Here is a 25,931-nt window from a genome sequence, read left to right on the forward strand (position 1 = left end):
CCGCTTCTGAGTTCTTGTTCTTGACTTTTGTTTTAATGTGCCGTTGTTCAAGTGGCAGAAACGCAAGGCCTTGGCTGTGCTTGCTGTGGGAGTGAAGAACGTTGCTTGCTCTTCGTAACGGGGGTTTCTCTGGACAGTTCGGGAAACAACAAAATGTGCCTGAAACTCTTATCTAAACTGTGCCTGTGCCTCTTCTAAACTGTCAGTCCTGCTGTGCAGATTGCTGCTACTTCTGACCTGCTGCATGTTGGAGGTAAAACAAAAAATACCTTGCTTGCTCTCTTTGTCAGAGTTCAGCACATGCTGAGGGAAACAGAGGAGGAATATTTTGGCACAAGCGCACAGGCACACACACCCCTGCTGTTTCATTTCATGTTATAAACTGGCTTGCAGCATGCTTTAGCCCTGTGGGCAATAGCCAGAGAAGCCAGGCTGGAGCTGTGTGATGTTTGAAAGCAATCTGGCTAAATGATTGCAAGTGGAAAGTAAATGGTGTATAGAGAATCTATATTTTTAGCAGGAATTAGATGAAGTTGCCCTTGCTAAATGATTATTAATGCCATTTGCCTGGTCGGTCCGAGAATGGAAAAGTGTATTTTGGAAACGGTGTTTGAAGAGCTTACAGCTGTATTTTACACTGTGATTTCTGAAATAACTATATCTGTTCTAATTCAGTCAGATTAGCAGAGCTAGTATGTAAAACCAACATTTTTTATTCTTAATGCAAATGGACCTTAGTGTCCTTGTATTTGTGGGAAGCTTTGCTAGCCTCAGGTAGTGGGAATACTTGCATGTGATTTTTTTCAAAAGAAAAGATTCGCTGTATTTAGAGATGCAAATACTACCTTGTCTTCAAAAACACCAGCTGTTATACTGGAGGACAAAGCTAATTTTATGTTGCTTTACTTCAGTAGTTTCTGTGTGCTCACCAGCAGCTTTTGAATGTCTTTCTCAGTGCATCTGAAAAATACCACTGAAATGAAACTTTTGTTTATTTCCTTTGGTAACCTCAACTGATCTGTGATTTTTTGGGGGGTGTGGGGGGGGGAGATAAGTAAATAGGTTAACTAGCAGACTAGAGCTTGGCATTAGTGTTTGCACAGAAGTTTAACAGACTGTTAGCTTTGATTCTCTTGTTCCTTGACTATGAGGGTACTAATTGCTGCCCTAAATATTTGCCTTGCTTATGGGTCTAGTCAAATAGGCAGGTCTGTGGTATAAGAAATTGCTGCTGGTCTGCGTGTCAGTAGCACAGCTTTTAGAAGAGATTTCTTTGCTCCTGCTTTAAACGTCTGGAGAGACAGAGAACGTTTCGGGGGGGTCTTTTGTTGCTGCTACAAGTTGGAGCAGGGGAGATTTTTTTTTTTTTTTTTATCCTATTCCAAACGCTGGAAAAATCCAAACGCTGGAGTGAAATCAGTACGTGTAAAGCTTTATCTCCCTTTATAAATGAAAGTGCTTTCACTTCAGCTGCCGTCCTGGTAATTACGTTACGTAATATTTACTCTCCCCTTCCGAGTTAAATCCTTTTTCCGATTTGCGAGTAACATTTGCATATGTATTTCCTAGCTGCATTGACATGCCAGATGCACAGTGGTAGCTGTCTCCGCCTGCTAATCCTGTAATAACATTCTGGTGACCAAATTCAATGGCCCTGCGCGGAGCCTCGAAACAGCTGATTGCTGACTAGGGAGGAAAAAAAAAATAACCCAGCGAATCTGGTTGCAGCTCTCTGCTGCATCCCTATCCCACAATCCCTTGCCCGGTTTGCTGCAGTCTTTCTACACAGGCTGAGTGAGAAAAAGATGTGCTAAATAAAGATTGATTGGTTTGCATCCTGAAGGGGTCTCCCACTTGTAAATGACCCGGGGGAAAAAAAAAAATTCATGACGACTTCACTGGGCCTCCTCTTGTTCTTCCATTTTTCTTTCTGCCTGCCCTCTTCGTGGAATGGAGCATCATTCCTTAGAGCACAAAATACGTTGTGCATCTAATATTGACAGTGCTGTGATAGGGATTCTTAAGCAGTTTTGCGTGTGAGGCTCTTAAGCTTGAAATATTAACAGATGATGATTTGTTCGTTTGGATTACTGCGGAACTGCAGCTCCGTCCCTGCAAGGATTTTATCCTCAGCGCTGCATTGATTAAGCTACTTATCTACGAAGATGGGTAGGTCTAAAACGCTCAAGTTTGCTCAGTGTTATTCCTGGTGGCTGCTGCTGGGTTGCTCCTTCTGTTTGGGCCCCGATTTGTTCGTTATAATTCTGCATGCTGTAAGAATGAGGAGGGCTGCTGTGCTTTAAGCAACAAGGCACCAAGCCGACTGAAGAGTGGGAGAGAAAGGAATGCGAATTTAGCTTATCAAGCCCTTTGTACAAGAGGGCTACGTGCTGGTTATGATTATTCATTTACTCTGTGTTCTGTATTGGCTAATTTTGGGACTGCTGCTATAATCTTGGCTTGAATCTCTTTTATTCGAAGAAGAGCGGACAGGCAATGTATTTGGTTTAAGGAGTTTTACCCCCTGCTCCCCCAAGCTCTGAAGCAACATTATTGAGGTTCCCCACCCTTTCTTACGGCTCTTGAGGCCTAACTGTTCCTTTGCGAACGTTGCCATTGGAAACCTATTCATTCATAATACGTGAATAGCCCCTCTGCGTTGTGAATACCATTGATAAGAAGATGAACAAGCAGCAAGCAATTTGTTCTCCTCGGGCTATACTTTCAGGCAGAGTCTAGTTGCTGTTCTGGCTGGGTGGAGTTCGGTGATAGCAGCGGATTTTGTAGCAGAGGAATAAATCCTGGGAATTGAACAGACCATTATAAGCGTTCCCGGGGTCTCTTGCTTGGCCAGTCCATGGGATCTAATAGAAAATTTGATTGCTGTTGATCCAGAGCTTGTTTAAAGATACTTGTAGAAGGGGTGCACTTTTCTATTTAATGGCTCTATTTATTTAAAACAACTCTTCTGGAGCTGTTATTTGCTGTACTATAACATTTTTTTCCCCTTTTCTAAATCTATAGGAAGTTCATTTCGTATGGGTGGGGCCGCACCCTGGCATTCATTCCTGAAGGCAGGCACACTTAGCAGAGCCAGGCTTTACGCTATCTCATAGAGCCATTGTTTTCTCTCTTCTTTGCTGTATAGAATATTGAGAGTGAAAACTGAAAAACATATTTCCAAGCAGAAGGAAAGAGAACAGTGTCATCTCCAGGGTGGCTGGAAAGATCACAATCCTTCAGCCTCAAATATTTGAGTGACAAAGGGTATACTTTCCAGAGCCCTTTTCTGCGTTTGATTTGGCAAACCTGAACTAGGTTTTGAGTGTGTGCTTCTTAGAGATAAATGGGTGGGGTTTTATGTCTTGTCTGGTGCAATGCCTCCTAAACCTTTGGTTTTGCAAGTTTAAATTAAGAAGTGCAAATATGTGGAGATTTGTTTCTCAGATCTTACTGATTTTCAGAGCTTTTGCTTTGGCTGCCTTTTATCAGATTGAGAGACAAAACGAATCTCCAAAAAGAACTCTAGCAATTTTTGAGTTCAGAAGATGTTACTATATAAAAGAATGTTTTTCTTGTAAAAATACTGTTACTTTGCTATTTCTCCCACTGCCAGCATCTCTGAAACTTAGGCTGTTGTTCTGAGGAATTGCTGCTACCTCTACAACAAGTCAGAATAAATTCTGTCTTTGGCCAAATTCAAAAGCACCATCTAAAATTTGCAGCTTCTCCTCAAACAGTCTTTTGTTATACAGTTGCTTGCATTGAGACAGTGGGCAAAATGATCACTTCCACAGCTACATCCCGTTCGGGAGGATTGCGTCTAAGGTGAATTTGGCTCAGTGAGGTTGCAGAATCAGATGTGCAGTCCTGAAAATGACATACTCTAGAAAGTTTTGAAATTGAACCACTTTTTAAAGGTGTTGTTATACCATGTAGCAGCCAAAACTTGAAGCGTACAGACCAAATTCTGTTTTCAGGTGCGTATTTTAAACATGATTCGCATAAGCATAGAGGATAAATGACAGGCATGGCCTACTGTGTTCCAGAAAAAATGCCAAATATTAGAAGCACTTACTTCTGAACTCTCAGAAGTGGTTTATTTCCCTGACAAAGTTAAAAGCGTGAATACTTGAAGATTAAAGTGGCTGGGATGAGACCTGTGTTTGAAACACTAAGAGTCATCTGATTTTACAATGAGATCGGGGGAATGTAAAAGACTAGAGTGAAGATCAGATGATACGAATTTTTTCAGATAACAGGAGTTTTTCTTGTAAAAACACTATCTGCTGGTGTGACTGTTCTTCGTGTCAGAAAGATGAAATGATAGAGAATCAGCTAGTTGATTGCTAGGGAACTTTGTTTTCTTAATGACAGGCAGCATTCACTGGGAAGGTATTTTTTCATATTCTTAAGAACAATTTTTTTTTTTTAATAGTCTGTGCTTAGTCTGTACCAAAAATTATATTGTTCCTATATGTGCAGTTAGGAAACTGTACTTTTGACAATAAGTCTTCCTTTTTCTGGTTTTCTTGTCTCTTTGTTTGGTTAAACACCCCCACCCCAGCCCCAGCAGTTTTGGGTAGGAGAGTGGGAGGCAAGCAGAAGTGAATCAGTGGTGAAATACATTTTCTTTTGAAGCACATCACTAAAGATCTCCATGTTACACAGCCTAATTCATGAATACGTTAATACCTGTTGGGTGGTCTGCTCTTACTACTTCCATTTGCAAAAGCTGGATATTTTGGTTCCACTTTTCATAAAACCATTTTTAACTCAAGCTTTTAAAAAGTAACATACCTTCATAACTGATCTCCTAGGGTTTTTGTGTATGATTTATGGCAGTAGGTTAATTTAATTTGTGTTTATGTAATATTAACAGATTTTACTTTGTTATGGGGAAAGAAATGAAAAAAGTGAAACAAGTGATTAAGTCTGAAATAACATATCTCTGGTTCATGCACAAGCATTGCAGTTTAAGATGACTGTAGCCATTCTTCACCTTAGAGATTCCCCTTTTTCCAGGAAGGAAACAAAAGTGCCCAGCATAAAAATTTTATGCAGCAAGTTACCTGTCAGTTACTGCTTTGGGGTATTTTAGTTGTGAGTAACTTTATGCTGCTGTGCTTGTGCAGAGGTGATTCCACGGGAATCTGTTATCAGAGGAGTCGGTACAGCATGTTTCACAGCCATGGTCATCACCCTAGGAACAGTCAGTTGCACAATAGAGTAAGTAAACTGTACCTGCCTACCTGTACAGCTAAACGCTCAGCTCAAGAAAAACAACCTGTGTTCAGATCTGTCAGATTAATATGCCCGTACAGTCAGCACCAGAAGGAGAGCAGACCTAACATCGCTTATAAAATGCAGCGGGCCACAGAAATCACTGTGCAACCTGAGCGACCTTTGAACAAGCACAGTCACCCTCTGAGGCAGATAGCCAAAGGAGGCCTAACCCAAATACGAAATGAGCTGAAACGAATGACTAAAAACTGAGGTAGAAGATGTTTCAGGCAGAAGTGACTACCTGAGGAGGAATCTCTCCAGTGCAGGAATAAAGCTGGGCTGGCTGCTCACAAGGGTAAGGTGGCTGCGTCCCTCTCGAGGGGCAGCAGGACCCGCAGAGGCAGGCGCCCAGAGAGAAGCGGCGGTGGGTTTCCCGGGCTGTGGGGAGTGAGCCTGCACCTCTGAGTGCTCCAGCCTCGAGTGACGCACCTTGATAAAACACTCATGGAGAAGAGCTCTTGTTAGGCTGTCCTGACAGAGCCTCCGCTTGTCCCAGTGGGTTTTCCTAATCTATTTTAACATGTACTTCACTTTTCTCTGTAGTTGTTTCTTTTCTTTTCCTCCCTGTTTTTTCCTCTACTCATATGAATCCTGTTGTCCATAAACTGTGCATCTGGTTGAGAAGAAACTTCGGTTTTTCTCTCCATATAAGAGAGGAGGAGTTCCCAGCCTGCTGGGGGTTCTTACAACCTGCAGTTTGAATTGTCAGCTGGTAGACTTTTGCCTTTCCCATTCATTTCATTTTGTTTATGCCAGGCTTATGAAGAGACTTCAGCCATAGAAGCATGACTCCTTTCTGCCCAGAATGCTGCTCTTCTGAGGGACACGCTTCACATATCCCTCGCCCATCTTTGCTGGTTCTGAGCAGCTGCTACTCTTGTCTGATGAATGGGACGGTTCAGTTGCCTCTCGTTTGCTAAGTTTTCTTTCATTCTGAGGATTCCCACCTCACCTACCCCACTTCTGTTGTTGATGCAGAATAGAGCGCTCCATTCCCAGGGGCTGGTTCATTCTGAAGCTTCCTTTTCGGGGGCTTGCTAGAGTCTAAAGCTACTAAATCTTTGGCTCCACCTGTCCTGATAAGGAAAAAATGTTAGGTGAACCACTTTCAAACTCTCTGTGACACAGCCATTTGACTGGCTGGTACAGTTCCAGTTTAAGCATTTTGCCAACTGTATTGTAGACTTAAGAACCTGTATGTTTGTTAGCACTGGCTGAACCTACTGGTGCAAGAACATTTCTATCAGGGGATGTTTTTAAAACTAGACAGCCTTGTAACTCTTACAGACTGGAGGCAATATGCCTTTCCAGAACGTCCACTCAGAAAGAGTTGCTATAGATGGTGGTGTTGACTGTTTCCCGGACTCTCAACAGTGACAAAATATTTGAAAAGCTTAATTCTCCGCTGCTTTGGTTTTATATAGAAATATGAATTCCTACATCAGGAAGAAGCATGAGTGAACTGGTTGCTGATATTGTTATTTCATGAAGTTTATGAGCCATTTTTCTTCTTTTTCTTTCTGTCTGTCCCACTCCAGCAGTGTGCAGGGTAGAAGGGAACAGGACCCATATGTCAATGGTCTAGGATGGCCAGTGAAGGCTCAAACATCCCAAGTCCTGTGGTCCGTCAGATTGACAAGCAGTTTCTGATCTGCAGCATATGCCTGGACCGTTACAAGAACCCCAAAGTACTTCCCTGCCTGCACACTTTCTGTGAGAGGTAAGACCTTTTCCCATGTTTGCAACTAGATATTTGTGTCTTCTAATTGGCACAGAACGTTTCCCTTCTTTAGTGAACAGTGACTTTTCTCTTTACTTGTAAAGGTCACGTTAAGACATGATAAAGTTTGGGAAGGTTGGAGAGGCAGGAATGTAGACAAAGACTGTTATTTGTAGTGGGCAGTAAGAAGAGACAGCAGCAGAATATTTTGGATACGTTCTCCTTTATGCAAGAGTAAATAAAAAATAAATCCAATGAAACTAATGAGTATTGTTACACCATTGTGAAAGGTGGTGGCGGCAGTAAGAATTTGGACCTCAAATTAATAGCCTCAAATTTGTAATGATTAGTCTATAATTAGAAACAATAAAAACCTTTCTTTGTTGATTTACTGAGCAGAGAATAATTATCCTGTCCTTTAATGTCCAAGGGTTAGATATGATGTATACATTATTAATAGCCAGTGATTAAATGTCCTCATTATTCTGCAGCTTCGTTGACTGAAGTGGAAAAACTCTCTGAAAAGAGATGAGAAAAAACAGCAGCCTGCCTTCTATTGTATTCAGCTGAGTGAACTGAACGTTGCTAGTGAAACTTTAATGTTATATTATCCATCAAACTGTGGAAAGAATACAGCGTTTCAGAAAAGTTAGTTGAAGAATTATTCATTAGAGATCTTGATCTGATGATGGGATGCAGCTCCTTGGGTTATATATTGAATGGCAGAAGTATTATAATAAATGATACGTCATGTGAATGCTTAGTTCAGGAGATTTCTTACTCTTGGTTAAAATTGCAGTGTGTATGTCTAATTTTATAGGGTGCAAGAAAAATTACTGATCTCTGAGTGTATCAAGTGAAGTGGCCCTTTGTAGAAGAAGAGGAAAACCTGACTTCACTGAAGTCAGCAGTGAAACTCTCACTGAAGTCAGTGAAGTCAAGGTTTTCACCATCAAGTCTCAAGTTTCTTGATTTCAGTTCATGTGCAAATCCTAAGGTCAGCTTCTGGTTTTTACTGTAATCCTCTTATGCTGATCTGGTTATGGAGAGGGGCTGGAAGAACTCCTCTGGTGTAGTGTTCGTGTGCAAAGCCTAAGCCCTCCTTTTGCAGGGGGAGGCAGGAGGAGGGATGCCAAGGGAGATTGAAGACTGGTACAAGCAAAGCCCTTGAAAGAGGATGAGTGTAACATAGCTGTGTGGGGTTGCACTTTCTTGGTTGGCATCTCATGAACGTTTTGGTGTAACACTGCTCCCCTTTTAGATGCCTGAAGAATTGCTTTCTGTGAAGCTCCCTGTGTTTAGAGGACTATATTGAATTGCCAGTTGCAGTCAGATGTTGCATGTCCAGCAGCTGTTACTGGATTTCAAGGCCAAAAGGGGCACTAACTGTTCACCTAGACCAGTCTCCTGCACATTGTCGGTCACAGAACTTTTGTTTGTGTCAGATTTGTATTTTGTGAGATTTAATTTCTTTTCTTAAAAGAAAAAAACTGAGAAAAACTCTTCAACACAGAACTGGGCTAAAATGGGACATGCTTCTCTGTGTAGGAAAGAGCAAAGCCGAATGAGCGCTGTTGATTCTGGGTAACTGCCAAATAACTTTCCTAATTGAAATAAATAGAAAAACTTCCATTGGTTTCACTGGGACCACATTTCAGCTCTGAAACACTAAATCCACAGATACAAGTTAATAAAGAAGAGTCTGTTGGAAAGACAAAGGTCAGCCACCGGTTAGTCAGTTGAAGCACAGACTCAAATTCTTGATGCAGGAATTTCGTATCTATCAAACTTTATCTGATAGTTTGTCATTTTTACTCTCCTGTGAGTAGGATGCAGTAGGTGTCTCAAAGCATGGAAAGCATTCTCAGTAGAACAGATGTCTCAAAGAAAGGCACATAACTCACAATGATGTCAGCTTATTGATCTTTTTTTCATGTGGCAGGGGAAGTAAAGACTTAAAGGAAAAAAATCCCCGTGATCATTTTTATTCCTGAAGCATGGAATATGATTTACCTTTCCTTTCAAAAGTAGAGATAGCACTATTTCAAACCAATTTGTAAATGAAGGGTTTTTTCCCCTCTTTGATACTTTCTTTCTCTTTCTTTCTCCCCTTCCACCTCCCTTCCCAACAGGTGCTTACAGAATTACATTCCAGCCCATAGCTTAACCCTTTCTTGCCCCGTGTGCCGCCAGACCTCCATTCTGCCAGAGAAAGGGGTTTCTGCACTCCAGAACAACTTCTTTATCACCAACCTGATGGATGTCCTGCAACGAACACCAGACAACAGCATAGAAGAGTCCTCCATCTTGGAGACTGTCACTGCTGTTGCTGCAGGCAAGCCACTCTCCTGCCCCAATCATGATGGAAATGTGAGTGAGAAAAACTCCTGTGATATGTACAATATACTGATTGGTCTGCCTTGCAACGGATGCTTTGTTCTAAACATATAGCTGGGATTGGGAATCATAATGTTACTTTGATTTTTATGTCAGCAAAGACAAATGACTTCTTAAAATTAACAATGCTCAAATACACTTAATGGAACATCTTAAAATAGGATATTATTTCATCTTATCAGTCATCTTGAATGATACTGTCTTTTAACCCATTTGGTCAAAATTACTTTCCTGCAAGCACTCGGCCTTGTGCTTTCCCCTCTGAGATGGGATTTTGTAGCTCTCCTTGTAGACCTAACTATTGCTGTAGTAACCTGTGGGCTCATTTTGGCAGTATGTATCAAACATTATAAGCTTAACTGACCTGCGTGTTGACCCAGTGAGATCTGAGACAGTTTCAAAAGCTATGCAAGTATGCTAACATAACAACAAATAAAAAAAACGTACTGGCTCAGGCTCAGCACCTTAGTAACACAGCTTGGGGTCGCCACAGTCTAGGAACAGAGTGAGCGTGAGCTCTGTTTATCTGCAGTGTTTTGTGTAAGTGGATCTCAGGTATCAGTTCTTGGAGACTCCAAAGTAAACTACTTGTCTTTGCTTTTTTCCCCACCTACTTTTTTTGCTTAGCATCTCCCCACATGCACTCTTAAATGATATCAGTGTATTCATTGGCAAGTACTCCCAAAACTGAATAAGCATCTAGTATTGCTGTATTACAAGAACAGCTCTAATTTCACTGCTTGCTTCAGCATTTTCAGCACTTGATCTGCATGGTTTCATGGTAAGCATACCAACTCCTCTCTCATAGCCAGGTTTATGGAAGAGCATAAGTAGACCATGTTGCAGAACTGAGCCATGCTGTGTTGTAAACTGAATGTTGTGCTTGTATGCAAGCCAAGAAATTTGTGCCAGTATTCTAAGACAACTTTCCGAGGACTGTTTTATTTGATACTCAGTTCAAATATTGGATGTATAGGAGAAATTTAGTTGACAGGTTTCATTGCTCCTACGGAGGAACAGTTCAGTTCCCTTTCCTTACTGAACTGCTAGACTTAGATTGACTTGTAGAACTGATTTGCTATATACTCTGATTAATGAGTAACTGGTAGATTTTATTTCAACGTGCACTATACCTATATGTGGAGTGGTTACTGATTAATATAGTTATTCCTAGGTTTTATTTTACACTTTATTTGATCTCCTTAAAATGAATCATAGCTCTTCTCTGATATAGCATTAGTGATGGGAGCTATTTGATTGCGAAGTGCAGGAAAAAATGAAAATGAAGATGTTACTTGATTTGTATTTACCCTGTCTCCTGATGACTCTCTAGATGAGTTGAAATAAATCCCTTTGAAGGAACTGTTTTGCCTATATTTAAAATTAGGCCACCTTATACCTCTCTGAGAGCTCCTTTCTGTGGAAATTTTGGGTTTGTAAGTTCTCTAAAATAAGCTTGCTTGGATTGCCTTGAAACACGGCGTGCCTCTTAGGATGCTTAGTGGGCTTGTAAAGCTAGTGTGGTGTTAGTATCTTCTTGCTCAACTAAGTATGTGAGAGGCTTGGGAGGAGACTGAAGATAACCCCAATTTAAAGCTTCGTGAGCCAGGAAATGAAAAGCTAACGCGCACGCACCAGCCCTCGGGATGGGAGGAGCTGAGATAAGCTATAAGGAGAACAGCCTGAGACCAGCCAGGTGGGCCTGGTCGAAGGGCAGGGGTGGGCAGGGCAGGGTGGTGGGCACCTTGGGCCTGCCTGAAGAAATGGCCTTCTGCCAGCTCCCTGGTGCACAGCACGAGAGGGCACTGTGTGGCAAGGAGCAAGCGCCTGGCAGCTAGCAGCTTTGCTGGGTGGTCAGGGAGTGAGAGGGGGCTGCCTTCAAACAACAGGCAGTCCTTCTGCAGTGAACCCCCTCTCCTGAGTTTTTTTTTTCCATATTGCTTTGGGTATAATTCTATTCAAAGTCAGACCCGTTGTATTTTTTTGATTAAGGGAAAATTTTACATCAAGTATATTTTATTTAAATATTGCCAGATTTTCTTTGTATTAGTTTTGAAAAGTTAGTTTCTGTTAAAAACAAGTCTTTCCAATCTCACCAGTGACAATGGATTTAAACCTCTCTGATTAAAATGAAGGAGAAACTGATGCACAGTTATTTTTCATTGACTTGCCTATCTTGCTGTAACTTAATCCTCCTCAGGCACTGTAGATCAGATGCTTTCTCTTCCAGTTGGCCTCTTATTCCCATTAGTTGCTTTCCGTGTGTGTGTGTGTGCCCTACTCCTTCTGCAGCACATGTTGTAGCTTCTTTATTGTGTGTTCTTAGGATAAACGAAACTTAGCTTGCAGTGTTGTGACGTGAGAGATGGTTTCCTGTACTTGAGCTATAAATGGATGCTTACTCATATTCATCCAACACAGAGCCTGAAAGTCTGTTCTTGTGAGATTAGGGTAATATGGCACACATGCCATGGAACTTTTGAACTGGACAGTATATTCTTATGTTATATTTACACAGTAAACTAAGATTGGCTTTATTCTCAGGTGCTAAACACCTGCAGGTTGTGTTGAGTATAAGAACCCAGGTTTGGAAATGTTGGTCTGCAGTCATTTAGGGCAAGGAACAGCCAAGATAGTGAAGGCTGTGGAAGTCCATTTACTATATTATGTGTAATGGGTGGTATAGCCTCTTTGCAAGTGCCTATCCTGACAAATCCACTTTGGAGTTTTATTTAAACTACAAGTGAAAGGCTACTTAGATCCTAGGATCCATGCTTTGACAAGTGCAGCATGTTTTCTGCCCATAGAGTGTAACAAGAGAGCATACTCGATATTAAACTAAAAGCCTATAACAAGAGAGCAAGCCTGATACGTCACTAACTTGTTCTCAGACGATAACAGAATAGCTTGGCTTTGTCAGATATAAGATTGTGTCTAGAAAAACATTTCCTAAAGTTGTGCAGGTGGTGCTTGCTGCCTGTATGCTTCTCTTAGAACATCAAGCTTTCTTCTTTTTTCTCATGAAGTGATTTCATAATGTACCATTTAAACCTTATCCTTTTCCCTCACCTCTGTATTTCCCAGTATGTCACATACTTGTGTATCCCATTAAACTGTAATCTAGATCTTTCTATACTTTGCAATTTTCAGTATGTCATTTAAGCTAAATAAAAAATTCAGAATGTCTGACTTAGACAGCATTAGTGAACATTAGAACTAATAAACTGAGCTCCCTCCTGGCAAAACATTTTTCTGCCCCATCAGGACCAGTTAATACAGTCAGGAAAGAGTAGTGTGTCTCTGGTATAGTCATATCTGCCCAAACTACATACAAGGAATTTGGGTGGGTCACCTGTTGCACGTGAGTGTGTTGTTTAACTCATGAGTCTTTAAAAAAAAATATTTAAAGCATTAGTGTTTACTGCACAGGGTAAGGTAAAAGCTATAAGTTGGGAGGACAAAGCCTGGCTTCTAAATTTAATATGGTGTCTGGGAAGTGCCATCAGGTAACCCAAGCTTATATTTTTCTAGAAGCTAAAACATACAAAGCCAAGGTACACACTAGCCCCGAGCCAGAGGAACTGAGCATGTATGTGAGATGTGGAAGAGGGTTGGCAAAGAATAAATGCCTCCTTTTTTTTCCTCTGGACTGCTGGTTTAATTCAAACAAATAGAAAGCAGAGGATGGAAAATGTGATTATTCAAATGTGATTCTAGATAAGGGGGGCTTAGCATTGCTGAGGGCGTTTTTCTTGAGACCTGAACTCTGAAGGTCTGGAATTAATGTGCCTTGGCTTTGTGAAATCTATTTCAAAAGTGCATGCATCTTTCATTAGGCAAATTAAAAAGTTTCTGTATATTCAGTTAAATTACAGTAGTGAAGGTATGCATAGGCCTATGACTAGATCACGGTGCTGAAATATGCTTGTCTGGTTTAAAGTGGAGTCAGTGGATGGGATTTTGAAAGCAGTGGGTATTATAGCTACTCGTTATAGCTGATGGGAATGTTCCCACTGATTTCAGTGGAAGCATAGCTGAAGCCAGTGTTGGATGCCATAGCATATCCTGCCCAAAAAAAGAAGGATGAGGCAAACATTTTTTGAGATGTTTTGTTTAAAAAAAAATGTTAAAATGAAAAGCCTCCTGGGAATGTTGCAAGATGTGAAGCCCATATTGGGGATGGAGAGGAGAAGTAGTAGAAATAAACATGAAAGGAAGTAGTTAGAAATAAACATAAAAGAACAAAATATATGCAATCTTAGCTGATTGGGAAATGCTCAATAAAATCTTAGGAAATCAGTTCATGTAGACACTTCAAGCCTAAATAGTTTTCATATTAACTTTTCTTTCTCCTTCAGCTATGGCATAATCCAAAGACTTTCATGGGAAATGAAAGCTGCTTCACTCAAAACATTTTGACTTTGACTAAGGCAAAGGAGATAATTTCTATGCGAACATATACATTAGCTCTTTATGGGTTGCTTTCTGTTGCCATTCTGGTTTAGGTGATTCTTTGGCACTTAAATAAAGAGGAGGAAAGCTGTTTAGAATAAACTTCAATATGCCAAAGAGATGTTTTCTGTCTCATATATGTTGCTGCAAATATAATGATGTTTGTTAAAGAGGTATTCAGTAAGAAACAGAGCAAATTTATATTAATCCAATAATTATACCCAAAGATAAAAATATTAAATAACTAAAGAGCTTTTTAAAATATCTTGAACCATAAGCATTACATTATCAAGAGGTAGAAAGATGAACTTTTGACCCTGATTTGAAAGAAATGAACCTTTATGATCACATAGAAAGACTTAGTTTCCTAATAAAATTTTTTTTTCATTTTGGTTGGTTCTGACTGTAAATGTTTGCAGCCTTTGTAAAGCACTTAAATCCTAAACTCTATTTAACTCGTTTTCTCTGTGTACTTTGAGACTGCACCATATCTTAGTGCCTACCAAAGTAACTGCCAGAACTCAGAGGATTTACTACCATGAGATCCTTCAAACCACAGTTACTGGAGTAGTGTTGATGGTGGTTGCCACAGGAGTAATTCCTCTTGTTTAGATGGGCTACATATTTTTCTCCTTGCTGATACATGCCATCTTACATGGTTTGTTTGGGTAGCTTTTTAATTTTCTCTAAAGTGGTTTATACGAATATCCAGCAAGTGACTAAACCCACATTGCCTGTGAGCCCCTTATCTTGTGAGTTGAGATAAGAGGGAAGAATGGGAATAAGAAGGAAAGGAGCTTATCAGAGGAAAATCCCTATTAATGCTAATAGTCACATGCAAATCTGGATTCTTACTCCCCGCTCCTAATTCTCAAGATGTATTGGAGCAGCCAGCTAGTTTGCATGATGCCTTTACAGATCCCTCTGCTCACCTGAAAATAGCCAGTTCTGTTCTTTCCCAAAAGCCTTCTTGATGTCACCAGCATCTCTCCAGTCCAGCCATCTTTGTGTGAGAGGTCCCAGTGCCAAAAGCATGGGCCAAGTTATTTGAGATTCAGGTGCTGTGTTCTGAATGTGAGAGCTGCCAATACCTTGCTTTGAAGCATTTACTGTGAATTTCCTTATACACTTTTAAAGCAGCCTAAAATGCTTTGTATTCAAAGATCTTCTAGCTGTGTAAAAAAAAAAAAAAAAAGTCTGACGCTGAATTTGCATAAATGTGCATTATTTTGACTAACACATGACTTTGGGCACAGCACTTTTTTGTTTCTTTCCCTTCATGAACATATTCAGATTTTGGGGTATTTAATAATCTTTTAATGTAAAGATCTTTTGTTATCTCCAGACAGCATTTTACTGGATACATAACAGGTTGAAACAATCTCCTGCTCTTTCAAGTGTAGATCAGCACTCTTATTATAATCTCACATATGAGGTTTTGATGGTTTTAAGGGATTAGTAATGGGATACAGAGGTTTCTCCCTGCAGCGCATTGGTTCATTTAGGGTGCTTTTCTGTGGCAAATAAATATGGTGTTCAATGATAACAGTTGATTTCATGTTGCAGAGGTGGCCCTGTTACAAAAACAGCCTAAGTTTACTCTGTATTTGGTAGCCCCTCTGGGGAGACTAGGGATTGAGTTGGTGTGGAACTTGAATGCCTTGGTTTTCAAGTGAGTTGTTACATGAAGTAGTTGAGGGACAACAACATTTACTACTGTTACACAATACCAAGATGATGATAGGGCCAGTCACTGAGGTCCAGCACGCTATTTCCCGATTTGCTCTTCTGATGTTTCCTAATAGAGTAAACTGCATTTAAAACAGGGTTTTGATATGAAATCTGTAGAAATAACAGATATATCTTTTAAGCAGTACATTTAAAGTGTCTGCTCTCTTAGACACCAGTGTTTGTTTCATGTTGAACTGTAATCTCTCTTGGATAATAACATACTCAAGGCCCAGTAAGCTGCGTTTTGAGTGATGCTACTCCTGCCATGTTTGAATTTAGAGTTGTGCATGTTTCCAGGTGATGGAATTCTACTGCCAGTCCTGTGAGACAGCCATGTGCCGGGAATGTACAGAGGGAGAACATGCAGAGCATCCCACAGTCCCGCTCAAGGATGTGGTGGAACAACACAAAGCTTCCCTCCAAGTCCAGTTGGATGCTGTGAACAAAAGGTATAGAAAATCCACTGATTATTTTTCCATTGGCTTCCTGTGGTGCCTTGGGTAGATGTTTTAGTGTGTTTGTGCCATGGACCTTTACCTGCAAAATAGGCATAGTAAGGATGGCATAAGGATAAAATCCATCATTGAGTGTAATGCGTTGAGGGATCAGAGAAAAGAGCAGAAAATTCCTATCTGTCTTTTGCGAAACAGAAGCCAGGCCTTCCTTAGGCATTAGAAATGGAAGTGACTTCCAAAGAAGGAGCACAAAATGTTAAGGAGAAAAATATGAGACAGTCATGAATTTCATAATAAATAAAAAATACTGTATGCTTAAAAGTAAAGTACAAGCTTTACTCTGGCAGAAAGGATTAAAAAAAAAAAAGTGGGATAGATCTAGTTCTCTCTTCTCTAGTAGATATGTCTGCATAGGAGACAGAGGGTCCAAGGCTTCCCTCTTGGAACTGCTTGGAGCCTAATGGATTTCCACAAGGGAGGGCTCTGGCTTCAGCCTTATTTTATCAGACCAAAACCACTATGTGGTTGTAAAAGGAATGAATTTACTTCTGGGAAATGACTGAGTTTAAAGACGGCCTGGTGATTGTTTCATCAAAAGATGTCAAGGCAAGGGCCAATGTTTAACGACTTTTGAAACAGCAGTCTTTGTAATTTAATTCCTCCCTCAGGCTTCCAGAGATTGACTCAGCACTTCATTTTATATCTGAAATCATACATCAGTTAACCAACCAAAAGGCTAGCATTGTAGATGACATTCATTCCACTTTTGATGAGCTCCAGAAGACTTTAAATGTGCGAAAGAGTGTGCTGCTTATGGAACTGGAAGTGAATTATGGCCTTAAACACAAAGTAAGATGCATGTTTTGTTTCAATGAAAAACTATTAATTTAATCAGCCAATCTTTACAAATGATGCAGGACGCCAGTTTGACAAACTGTGTCTGAGATCCAGATCCAGGGAGAACGTTGTCTTCCCGAAATCAAGTGCTGCAGAGCTTTGCTTGTGGGTGCCCAGCCTCCAGAGTGGAATCCAGACCCCATATGGGCTGCTAGCCCTGTATGCGTAGTGTGCGGGGATCTAATATGGCCAATGCACTGAGCAGGCGTCTGCTTAAAGCCAGCATGCTCAATGTGCAGTTGCCAGTAATGGAACATCAAGGGTAAGTTTTAAATCCTTGGGCTGAAATCCCATGAACCCTCCCATGAAGACGCAGCCAAACAATTTCTCCCAAAAGAACTAAGCAAGGCTTGCTGTTGTGCTTTAAAGCGCTGTTTTCCTTTCAGATGCCTCATAATGTATTTCATGTCAGAAGTCACTGCTTGAAACACATAAATGTTGCAGGGGCATCTCATTTTCCCAGAGGAATGCAGAGAGCAATAGATTCCAGAGCTGTGTTAACTCTTTCACTTCCTATCTCGCTGATTGAATCTTGCATTTTTTCCCCGGTACTGTGGTCTAGGCCTCACAGGAAGAAAATTGAAGTGTTTTCTTTTTGAAAAAGTTTGTAGCCTGGTGACTAGGGCTTTTGCCTAGGATTAATGGGCCTGAATCAGGCAAATGAAAGAATTTAGCTCACTTCTTCCCAGGCACCAGTAGGCTGTTTAATATTAAAGAAATATCTCTCCTTTCAAAGTGTCCTTTAAAGGAAATTAGCATCAACCATTGGAGTTTCAAGAGTGCCTGATAATACTGGTGTCTTTGGGCATTCTCTGAGATTACCAAGCAGCTTGAGCTTCTCTAAATAGTGGAAGTGGAGGAATGGTGCATTCTTGGATCCAGAGCAAGCTTAATGATTAGGAAAGTACTGCTTCTACTGGGCCTGTGAAAACTGAGGAATTCTAATATATGCACAAGATAAGTAACCTCAGATACATAGGAGCCCAGAACCCTGGAGGCAGAGTTTAGTCATCTGCTAAGCAGCAGCTGAACAGCTTTTTAGCGTCAAAACTTTGGACTTAGGTCCCAGATTCATCTAAACCTATCCAAGATGTTGTCCCCAACACATTTTTCTACAAGAAAACATAGGGGTATGCAAAGTTCCCAGAAGATGAATTATGATGTTAAATTATATTATTGTGGTTTAAAGGGACATTTGTAGGCTCTTTTTAGGCTTCAGGAAACACGTTTTACAAAGCTGTGCATAAACAAATAGTGGAAGAAGTATTTCCCTGTCCTTTGCCTACAAAAGAGAGACTGGAATTGGGTTTTACATTTGAATGAACAGTAGGCCCATGAAATAATTCAAATCCATCATTCTGATCATATACTTTGCAAAAATGAGAAAATGGAATGGGCTGCACTTCGCGACAAGAAAGCCGGCCATTCTGGTTCAGTTGTCCAATGGACTGACAGAGGCCTTGTGTAAAATATTCTAAACATGTTTAAACATCAGTTATGGTAGGAGTGAATATTTTCCATCTGCATGATGAAAGAAAATGATGTTGAGAATGTAATGGTTTTAAAATGTAGTTGCAAGTTGTCGTCCTCCACAGCTTGTGGTTTGTTATCCCAGGCATTATGGGGTTTTGTCATCCTGGGACTTTACTAGCTCTGGTATCACTTTAACTCCTTACATCGTGGAATAAGGACAAGACATAAAAATGCCTTCTGTTGAATTCTGAGGCATTCTTAGATGCATACAAAACCGGATAACTTGAAATTTAAATGTGGGCATGAAATTTCTTGTTCGTTCTGGCTTTTTTTGCAAAATACTTCATATTGTTTTCACTTCCCCATATCAGTAGGTCATTGGCCTGGATTCTGTGCAGTGGGTGGAGAATTCTTGCAGCTAGCTTTTTAAAATTTAGAATTAAAAATGCCCTTAGACTATGTTATCGTTACATACTGTATGGCAGCAATGGAAGAACAAACAACTAACAAGAATAACTTGTAGCAATAGATACACTGAATCTCTTAATTTTAGTATAGAATCAATTGTAACGTTTCTAAAATAGTCAACAAAATAACTTCTCTGCTATACAGTAATGACAGTGTCCTAGTTCCTCTCTGCAGGAGGAACATAGCAAATGTGTGACCTGATTCTTTGGTTTGGGGTTTTTGACAGTGGAGTGTGTGGCTGGAACATTTGGGCTTTCCAGGCTGTCATGAATTTCTCTGTTAGGTTGTTACAATTTAGGGATCCTTTTCCAATTCGTTATAAATCTGATTTAAAAAAAAATGTTAGCCTTGTTCCCAACCCACACCTAACAGTTTTGAGGTCAATGCTGTCTTAAGAATTTTAGACTGAGGGCCAGTGCTGAGCATATAATAGAAGCTCTGCATCATACTTAAATATAGAGAGGCAACTTGCTGCTCGCCAAAATTTCAGGCTACTCAACCCAACTCTTCCAATTATCCATAACCCATCCTGTACATTTTGATCTACTGCCTGCTGAAACTGAGAATCAACTTTCCCACTTCTGCTGAGGAGACGAAAATTTTCCTTTCTTGACTTACTTAGACTAAGAATTGCAATTTCTGTCAGTGTGGATGTACAGGTTTTGAGGGTGCCTTTTGGTCCAGCTCGGTATAGGATCCACACACAGTTTCCCCTGGCTCTGAAGAAATGGAAGTCCTTCCTGCAGCCTCCCCTATTAATGGGCCTGATGACTCCAAAATATCTCCATCTCTATGCACACAGCTTATTTCCCATTAACCAGCTCATTAACTCTGACTGCTAAGAGGCAGATGGATCAGGGCTCAAACTTCTACATTAAAAAAAAAAAAAGGCAGATGGGGCAATAATTCAGCCTCGCGTGACAATGGATCTGTGAAGCTCTAAAGATCCAAAATGGGGTACATTTTTTGTGTTGCATCATAATACTCCAAAAATGTGCTGTGCTATTGGGTGAGGGAGTCAGTGCAGTACTTTTTCTAAAGCAAAACTCCTAAGATAAAGCCCTATAAACTGTATTTCTATAAAAGCCTTCAGATGTAAAGAGTGCTACATCTTGCTAGCATAGCTGTTGGTAACATGATGCTAATCTGGTATTTGGCAATGCATACAGGTCCTCCAGACACAGCTGGATACCTTACTTGAAGGACAAGAGAGCATTAAAAGTTGCAGTAACTTTACGGCCCAGGCCCTCAACCACGGCACCGAAACAGAAGTTCTGCTGGTGAAGAAGCAAATGAGCGACAAGCTAAATGAACTGGCTGAGCAGGACTTCCCACTGCAGCCCCGTGAAAATGATCAGCTGGACTTCATAGTGGAAACAGAAGGCCTGAAGAAGTCCATTCACAATTTGGGTACTATTTTAACCACCAATGCAGTTGCCTCTGAAACAGTTGCCACAGGGGAGGGACTGAGGCAGACTGTGATTGGGCAGCCCATGTCCGTCACCATTACAACGAAGGACAAAGATGGGGAGCTCTGTAAATCTGGGAACGCTTACCTCACTGCTGAACTGAGCACACCTGATGGGAGTGTAGCGGATGGAGAAATACTTGACAATAAAAATGGCACTTACGAATTTTTATATACTGTTCAGAAAGAAGGGGACTTCACTTTGTCACTGAGACTTTATGATCAGCATATCAAGGGCAGCCCCTTTAAACTTAAAGTGGTCAGATCAGCAGATGTGTCCCCTACCACTGAAGGGGTTAAGAGGCGTGTTAAATCTCCTGGCAGTGGTCACGTGAAGCAGAAGGCTGTGAAAAGACCTGCTAGCATGTACAGCACTGGCAAAAGAAAAGAGAATCCCATTGAAGATGATTTGATCTTCAGAGTAGGTAGGTGACTTGTCTGCTAACTATTGACATACTTAAAAATAGCTCAGGGAAATGGTGAAAAGTTCTAGAAATTAAATTATTTTAAGGTTAAAATTGTATGAATCCATGTCACGATAAATTGAACAACCTGATAGTGTCTTTAGGCCTGTCTCAGCTTTTGTTCACACGTACATTTTAAAAGTACATGCTTGGGAAATGCTGTTTGCAACAAATGTTTAAGTGGAATTTTGGTTAAGACATGCATACGTTTGATTTGGAAGAAAATATTTCACCAGCTCTTCTGCACTCTGGGCATCATGAGAGGACAGTATTGTAAGATTATTGTTGCAGATTAGATTGCTTCTTTAAAACGTCACGTGGCAAAAAGGAAACTTCTCCAAAGCGATTGCCCTAAAAAATAATTAATTAATTAATCTAACCAAGGACTATACATGCTAAATCCTGTGATCGTATATAGTTATTTCATGATGTCAACATAGGACAAAGTTAAGATTTCCTCTCTTTGTGTTTTTCAATACCTAAATATGTTTGGTTCTTTATTTAGAGTAATTGTATCTCCAAATTTTTGGGCTTCTAATGCTTGGCAATTAATATATAATCTCTGTGTCATCTACCATGATTCTCTTTCAGCTCTTTTGATATAGGTTTTTTTTTTTTTTTTTTAGAAAAGTAATAATAATTCATAATTGAAAAAGTTTGTAACACAGGGTATTGTGTTTATAAAATATCTGCTGGTATAGTTAGAAAATACCTTTCACTTGGCACAACTTAAGAAAAAGCAAAGTTAATTCTTAAAATAAACAAGTCAGGATTTCAGTGGTATGTGTACTGAATTTGCCAAGGTGGCTTTCCTATTTGTAGTGGAGAACGGATGGTGGTTAATCCTGGATTATTCTTAAAAATTCTATTGAAAATAGAATATCTGGACAGTATTTGTCAGTAGGTTACCCCTGTCCGTTTGATACCTCATCTGTCAATATTTTTATTAGATCCCTTACTGTGATAGAGACTATATGCAATTAATGTAATAATGATTTTGTATCAGAGAACGAATTTGGCAAACAAGCTTTGCATGCTAAAGAGGACAGTACCATGTAAGCATTGCATGCAGCTACTCATAAAATGACCAGCCTTGGAGCTACTCCGAAAACGACCAGCCTTTCCCAGATGGCCAGTGTGTTGCCTTGTTAGATAAATGACCTCATAAATACAACATTTCAAAGCATGTTTTTACAGAGGAGATAATACCCTGTTTTACTTTCAGTAAGGCTAAATTTTATGGGGACCCCTGGGTCAAAAGTTAGAAAGAAGATGCAGAACTCATCGTATTGAAGTCGAGCTAGCCCTGCTTGGTAGTAACCAGACTTTATGTTCCGAAGCTCATGGGTGGGTTTTGTTACACAAAATTAGTAGCCAGACACTGTCCTTTCTCTAGCAGGTGAGTATTCTTGTTGTAAAAGGTGTTGCTGTAGTGAGCACCAGCAGGACTGCGGCTAGCAGTCTCCTGGGGAGACAAACCCTTGTGCCTGGCAGAGGGATCTGCCCTCGGCTCCCCCCAGAAGGGAGACGGAGCTGTGGCTCTTCCCCAAGCGCAGTTTCACTGCTAGGGCTAGTAAAAGGGCAGAGAGGGTAAGTATAGATGTAACCTAGATCTTTTCAGAGCCCTGTTTAGGGACAGAGTCAACCACAAAGGTTAAGAATAATATCTGAACCCTGTCTAGAAAGAGAATATCACTCTGATCTCTTCTGGAGCAATGGCAACATGTTATATGCTAGCTAAAGAAGAGGCCAAATAGGCAGATTCAGCTACAGGGGGTCTCTATAGATCTGCGCTGCAGTAATGGAGCAGTATAGGAAAGCTTGCACAGGTACACCCTGCCTGTGAGTAACAGGGAAGCTCTGATAACCTGTTGTGATTGAAACATTTAGTGAATGCCAGCGCCTTGCTCTTGTTCAAATGCATCTAGCATCAATTTGTCCCTGTGTGGGAATCTGTAGATCTAAATGGAGAAAAGATTGACCCATCTTTAAAATTATTACCTTTTAAAGACTCAAACAGAACAATACCTTTGGTTGATAATAAATATTTACAAAAAAGATGTCCTGAAATTGTTTTAAGGCAGTAAATTCTTATTATGAGGCTATTGGTATGGATTAAAGTGATCTTCTGCTTGTACTTTTTGCTTTTGGATCTCTCATTTCAGCAGTTTCTAACGTGACTACCAAGTCGTGATATGGCCTCTCTTTCTGTTGTGTGGTGCCCTCTCTTTCTGTTCTGTTTCAGGCATGGCCATGACCTGTATTTTGGAGTTCTTCATCCTCCCTTCCCCCTGCTCTCCCCCCACAAGATAAAAGAAAATAATTAGAACAAGAGCTATGCATGTCTCAGAGCACTGCGTGATGATACACGAGTTTCTGCATTTGGGATATATGGATTGCCGTTTTATTGAAAAACGGAGCTCAGAATAATACTTCATCCCATTCCATATTCAGTTCTCAGCTACTCATTTCACAGAATGATCCTACAAAGAGATGTCCCTCTGGGCCTTTGTGGGCCTGTGTGTGCGTCATCTGAAAGGCCTCTTAAGCTTTTGCAGCTGTTATGCTCTAACTTTTTACACTCTTCCAAAATATGTGTAATTAATGAAGATAGGTAAAATTTCTTCCATTTTCACAGGGATTGCCTTCAGGGATTTATAGTTTTGTTTAGTTCCAGTTTCAGCTCACTTTTAAAAGTTGAGTTGTGGTTCATCTGTAGCTGAAGTCATGCAAAATAAAGTTTGGTCACTGTTTTCCAGCACAACTGCATATCTTTATTTTGAACCCATTGCTGAGTTCCTCTAAGAACCCTGGCCAAATTTGAGTTTGTAATTTAAACTGGGCAAGATAAAGAGAGTTCATGCCTGGGCTGCCAGAAGCTCATACAGCTGTGTTGGAGGACCGTACTATAATATTCCTATGGGTATCTGAGTATATGGAGCATGCTATTGCTTATATGCTGATGTATGGGCTTTTATGCACAAATAAATGGATCGGGTCCTAGCAGATTTGTGCTAGTATTAACAGAAATTGCATTAAAACAGCATTAGTACAAATAAGTATTTTTGTTCACAGGGAATTGTGCGTTAAATCTTTTGCCAGTTCTGTGATATTCCTGGCTTTTTAAGTGGCATGTGGTTCTATTCAGACATTTTGAGGTCATGGTATTGAACGTACATTCATGTAATTCATTATTTACAAGAACAGAGTATTTCTTGCTTCCCTCCCTCTCTCCTTTTCTCTTAATAATTTATATCCTCAACTGTTTTTTTTAAGCAGGCATGATCTCTAAGAGCGTGTCCACACAGTTCTAGCGTTCTGAACGTTACAGACTGCAAAACTTTACATTACTACGGGAAGAAAAACAAATAAGTAAATCAGTCATTTTACAAAAATCCAGATGTGCAACATGTACTCAAGTTTGTGCAAAGGAAAACAAGAATGAGCTTGTGATATCCAGAAAATAATTGTCGAGCGGGTGGTTTTTGCTACCACTACAAGGGGTAGAAAGCACTAAGGTGAGCAGGAAGGCTCTTCTGTTCTCTTCCCCCGCTCTTGGGTCTCAGACGCACGCAGGGCAGAGGTAATGAAGGTGGGGAGACGTTCACAGTGTTTAGCCGCTTCCTCCTTCCCTGGTAAATATACCACGTCCTTCAAATGAGGGGGGAAGAGCCATGGGTTATCTGCACCAGTTATCTGCATCCTCTTGTCCAGCTGGCAGGGACTCCGACCCCACGTTGTATCATGCTGTGCCTTATGCATGGAGGTATTTTTTTGCTCTTCCAGCACTTTTCATGGCTGGGTTCTCCGACAGCATTTAGCAAAAGAGGTGCCATTTACCACTTCAGCTGCTTTTTCTCCTCATTTATCTAAGCTTGGGTTTGGCACCAGACACAGCCAGATGGAGAGCTGGCTCTCTGCTAGAAAGTTCAAATTTCCGTTTCCTCAGAATGTGTTTAGTTGCCTGTTCAGTTGTGTAACTGAGCATCTAAGTTTAGCTGGTGCATTTAATGGGTGTAATTCATTCAGATTTAAAAAGAAAAAGAAAAGTGCCTTTAACAGTACCTTCTGTCGGCCTCCTTACTAGGTGCAGATGTCATCTTCTTGTCTGTTAGAACTGCTGAAAGCAAATGGGAGCCTTATTATGAATTTGTTCCATGTAAGAAACCTGTGAACAAGGCCTGTGTAACAACAGCTCTAATGCATTTGTGCCTAGCTCTCTGGTAAAGAATGCAGTTTAAAAGCAGGGGAACAGAGCAGTTATATTTATATTTGACAAATAATAAATGTGGATCTGCAAGTAGATTTTAGAGAAACATCTACATTTTCTGGGGAGTATTTTCTTGATCAGGTGTTTCTTCTTCAACTTTCTCTGCAGGCCTCTGCCCAAAATTCTGTATTGGGCTGTCCTGTTTGACAAGAACAGGGCTGCCTACAGACACATGCTTTGTGAGCAATGGCATAAATAAAACTGGATTATGTGGGTAGGTGTCTTCCTGAAAAAAACATGTATTTTTCCAAGTGCAGTTAACCCACTCGTGCACATAGTCCACAGGTATTCCTTATTCCTTAAAGCAAGCAGCATCTGCTTCCTTCCATTTTCCCGTCCCTTCCCTACCTTTCCGACAGTCTTCTGTCCTAGCCGAATTGCAGCCTGACGGAAGGCGCTGGAGAAGCAGCGGAGGATGCCTATGTGCAGTGGTTGCATGTAGTGCATAAATATGATAGGTGAAATACAGAGGCTGCTCAGACACACTCTAGTCACTTGTTGTTCCTTCTCCGTTTCAGAAATTAGGAACAAAGTAATTAATATGAAATAAGATTTTTTTTTTTTTATATAGGATTCTATTCACATAGAAATGTGAAAGCTTAGTAATGGGGAAGTGGAATTTCATTTGCCAGCTTATTAGCTCAAAGCCCTCTGAGGCTGGTCATGACCACTGACTCTTATCTCTCCGTGGGTATGTGATGGCCGCTGTGAGATTTGTCCAGACCCAGCCTGCACAGTTTCTCCGTTGTACCTGTCCTGGACAGGAGCTGAAGAACTCTCATGTCGCAGAGCTGCCAGCCCCCAGCGTGGGCTCGACGACCTGACAACGGCGAGCTTTGGTTGGTCCGCC

The 25,931-nt window shown here is 40.6% G+C and overlaps 1 protein-coding gene across 15 annotated transcripts in view; it reads left to right on the top strand.

Annotated features, from left to right (window-relative positions):
• TRIM2 (tripartite motif containing 2) overlaps window positions 1-25,931 on the top strand; it is a 92,770-nt gene that overhangs the window by 44,955 nt on the left and 21,884 nt on the right. For 14 of the 15 annotated variants that reach the window (XM_068942333.1, XM_068942331.1, XM_068942324.1 and 11 more), the window contains 5 exons: window positions 6,825-7,006; window positions 9,139-9,376; window positions 15,884-16,035; window positions 16,710-16,890; window positions 20,049-20,772. In XM_068942333.1, the coding sequence (XP_068798434.1) occupies window positions 6,873-7,006; window positions 9,139-9,376; window positions 15,884-16,035; window positions 16,710-16,890; window positions 20,049-20,772 (1,429 nt within the window). In that variant the 5' untranslated portion in view covers window positions 6,825-6,872. Of the gene's footprint in view, window positions 1-1,774; window positions 2,170-6,824; window positions 7,007-9,138; window positions 9,377-15,883; window positions 16,036-16,709; window positions 16,891-20,048; window positions 20,773-25,931 lie in introns of those variants that run through there. The other variant, XM_009677108.2, reaches the window with a different exon arrangement.

This window comes from Struthio camelus, chromosome 4 (assembly GCF_040807025.1).
Source record: "Struthio camelus isolate bStrCam1 chromosome 4, bStrCam1.hap1, whole genome shotgun sequence".
NCBI classification, from domain to species: Eukaryota; Metazoa; Chordata; class Aves; order Struthioniformes; family Struthionidae; genus Struthio; species Struthio camelus.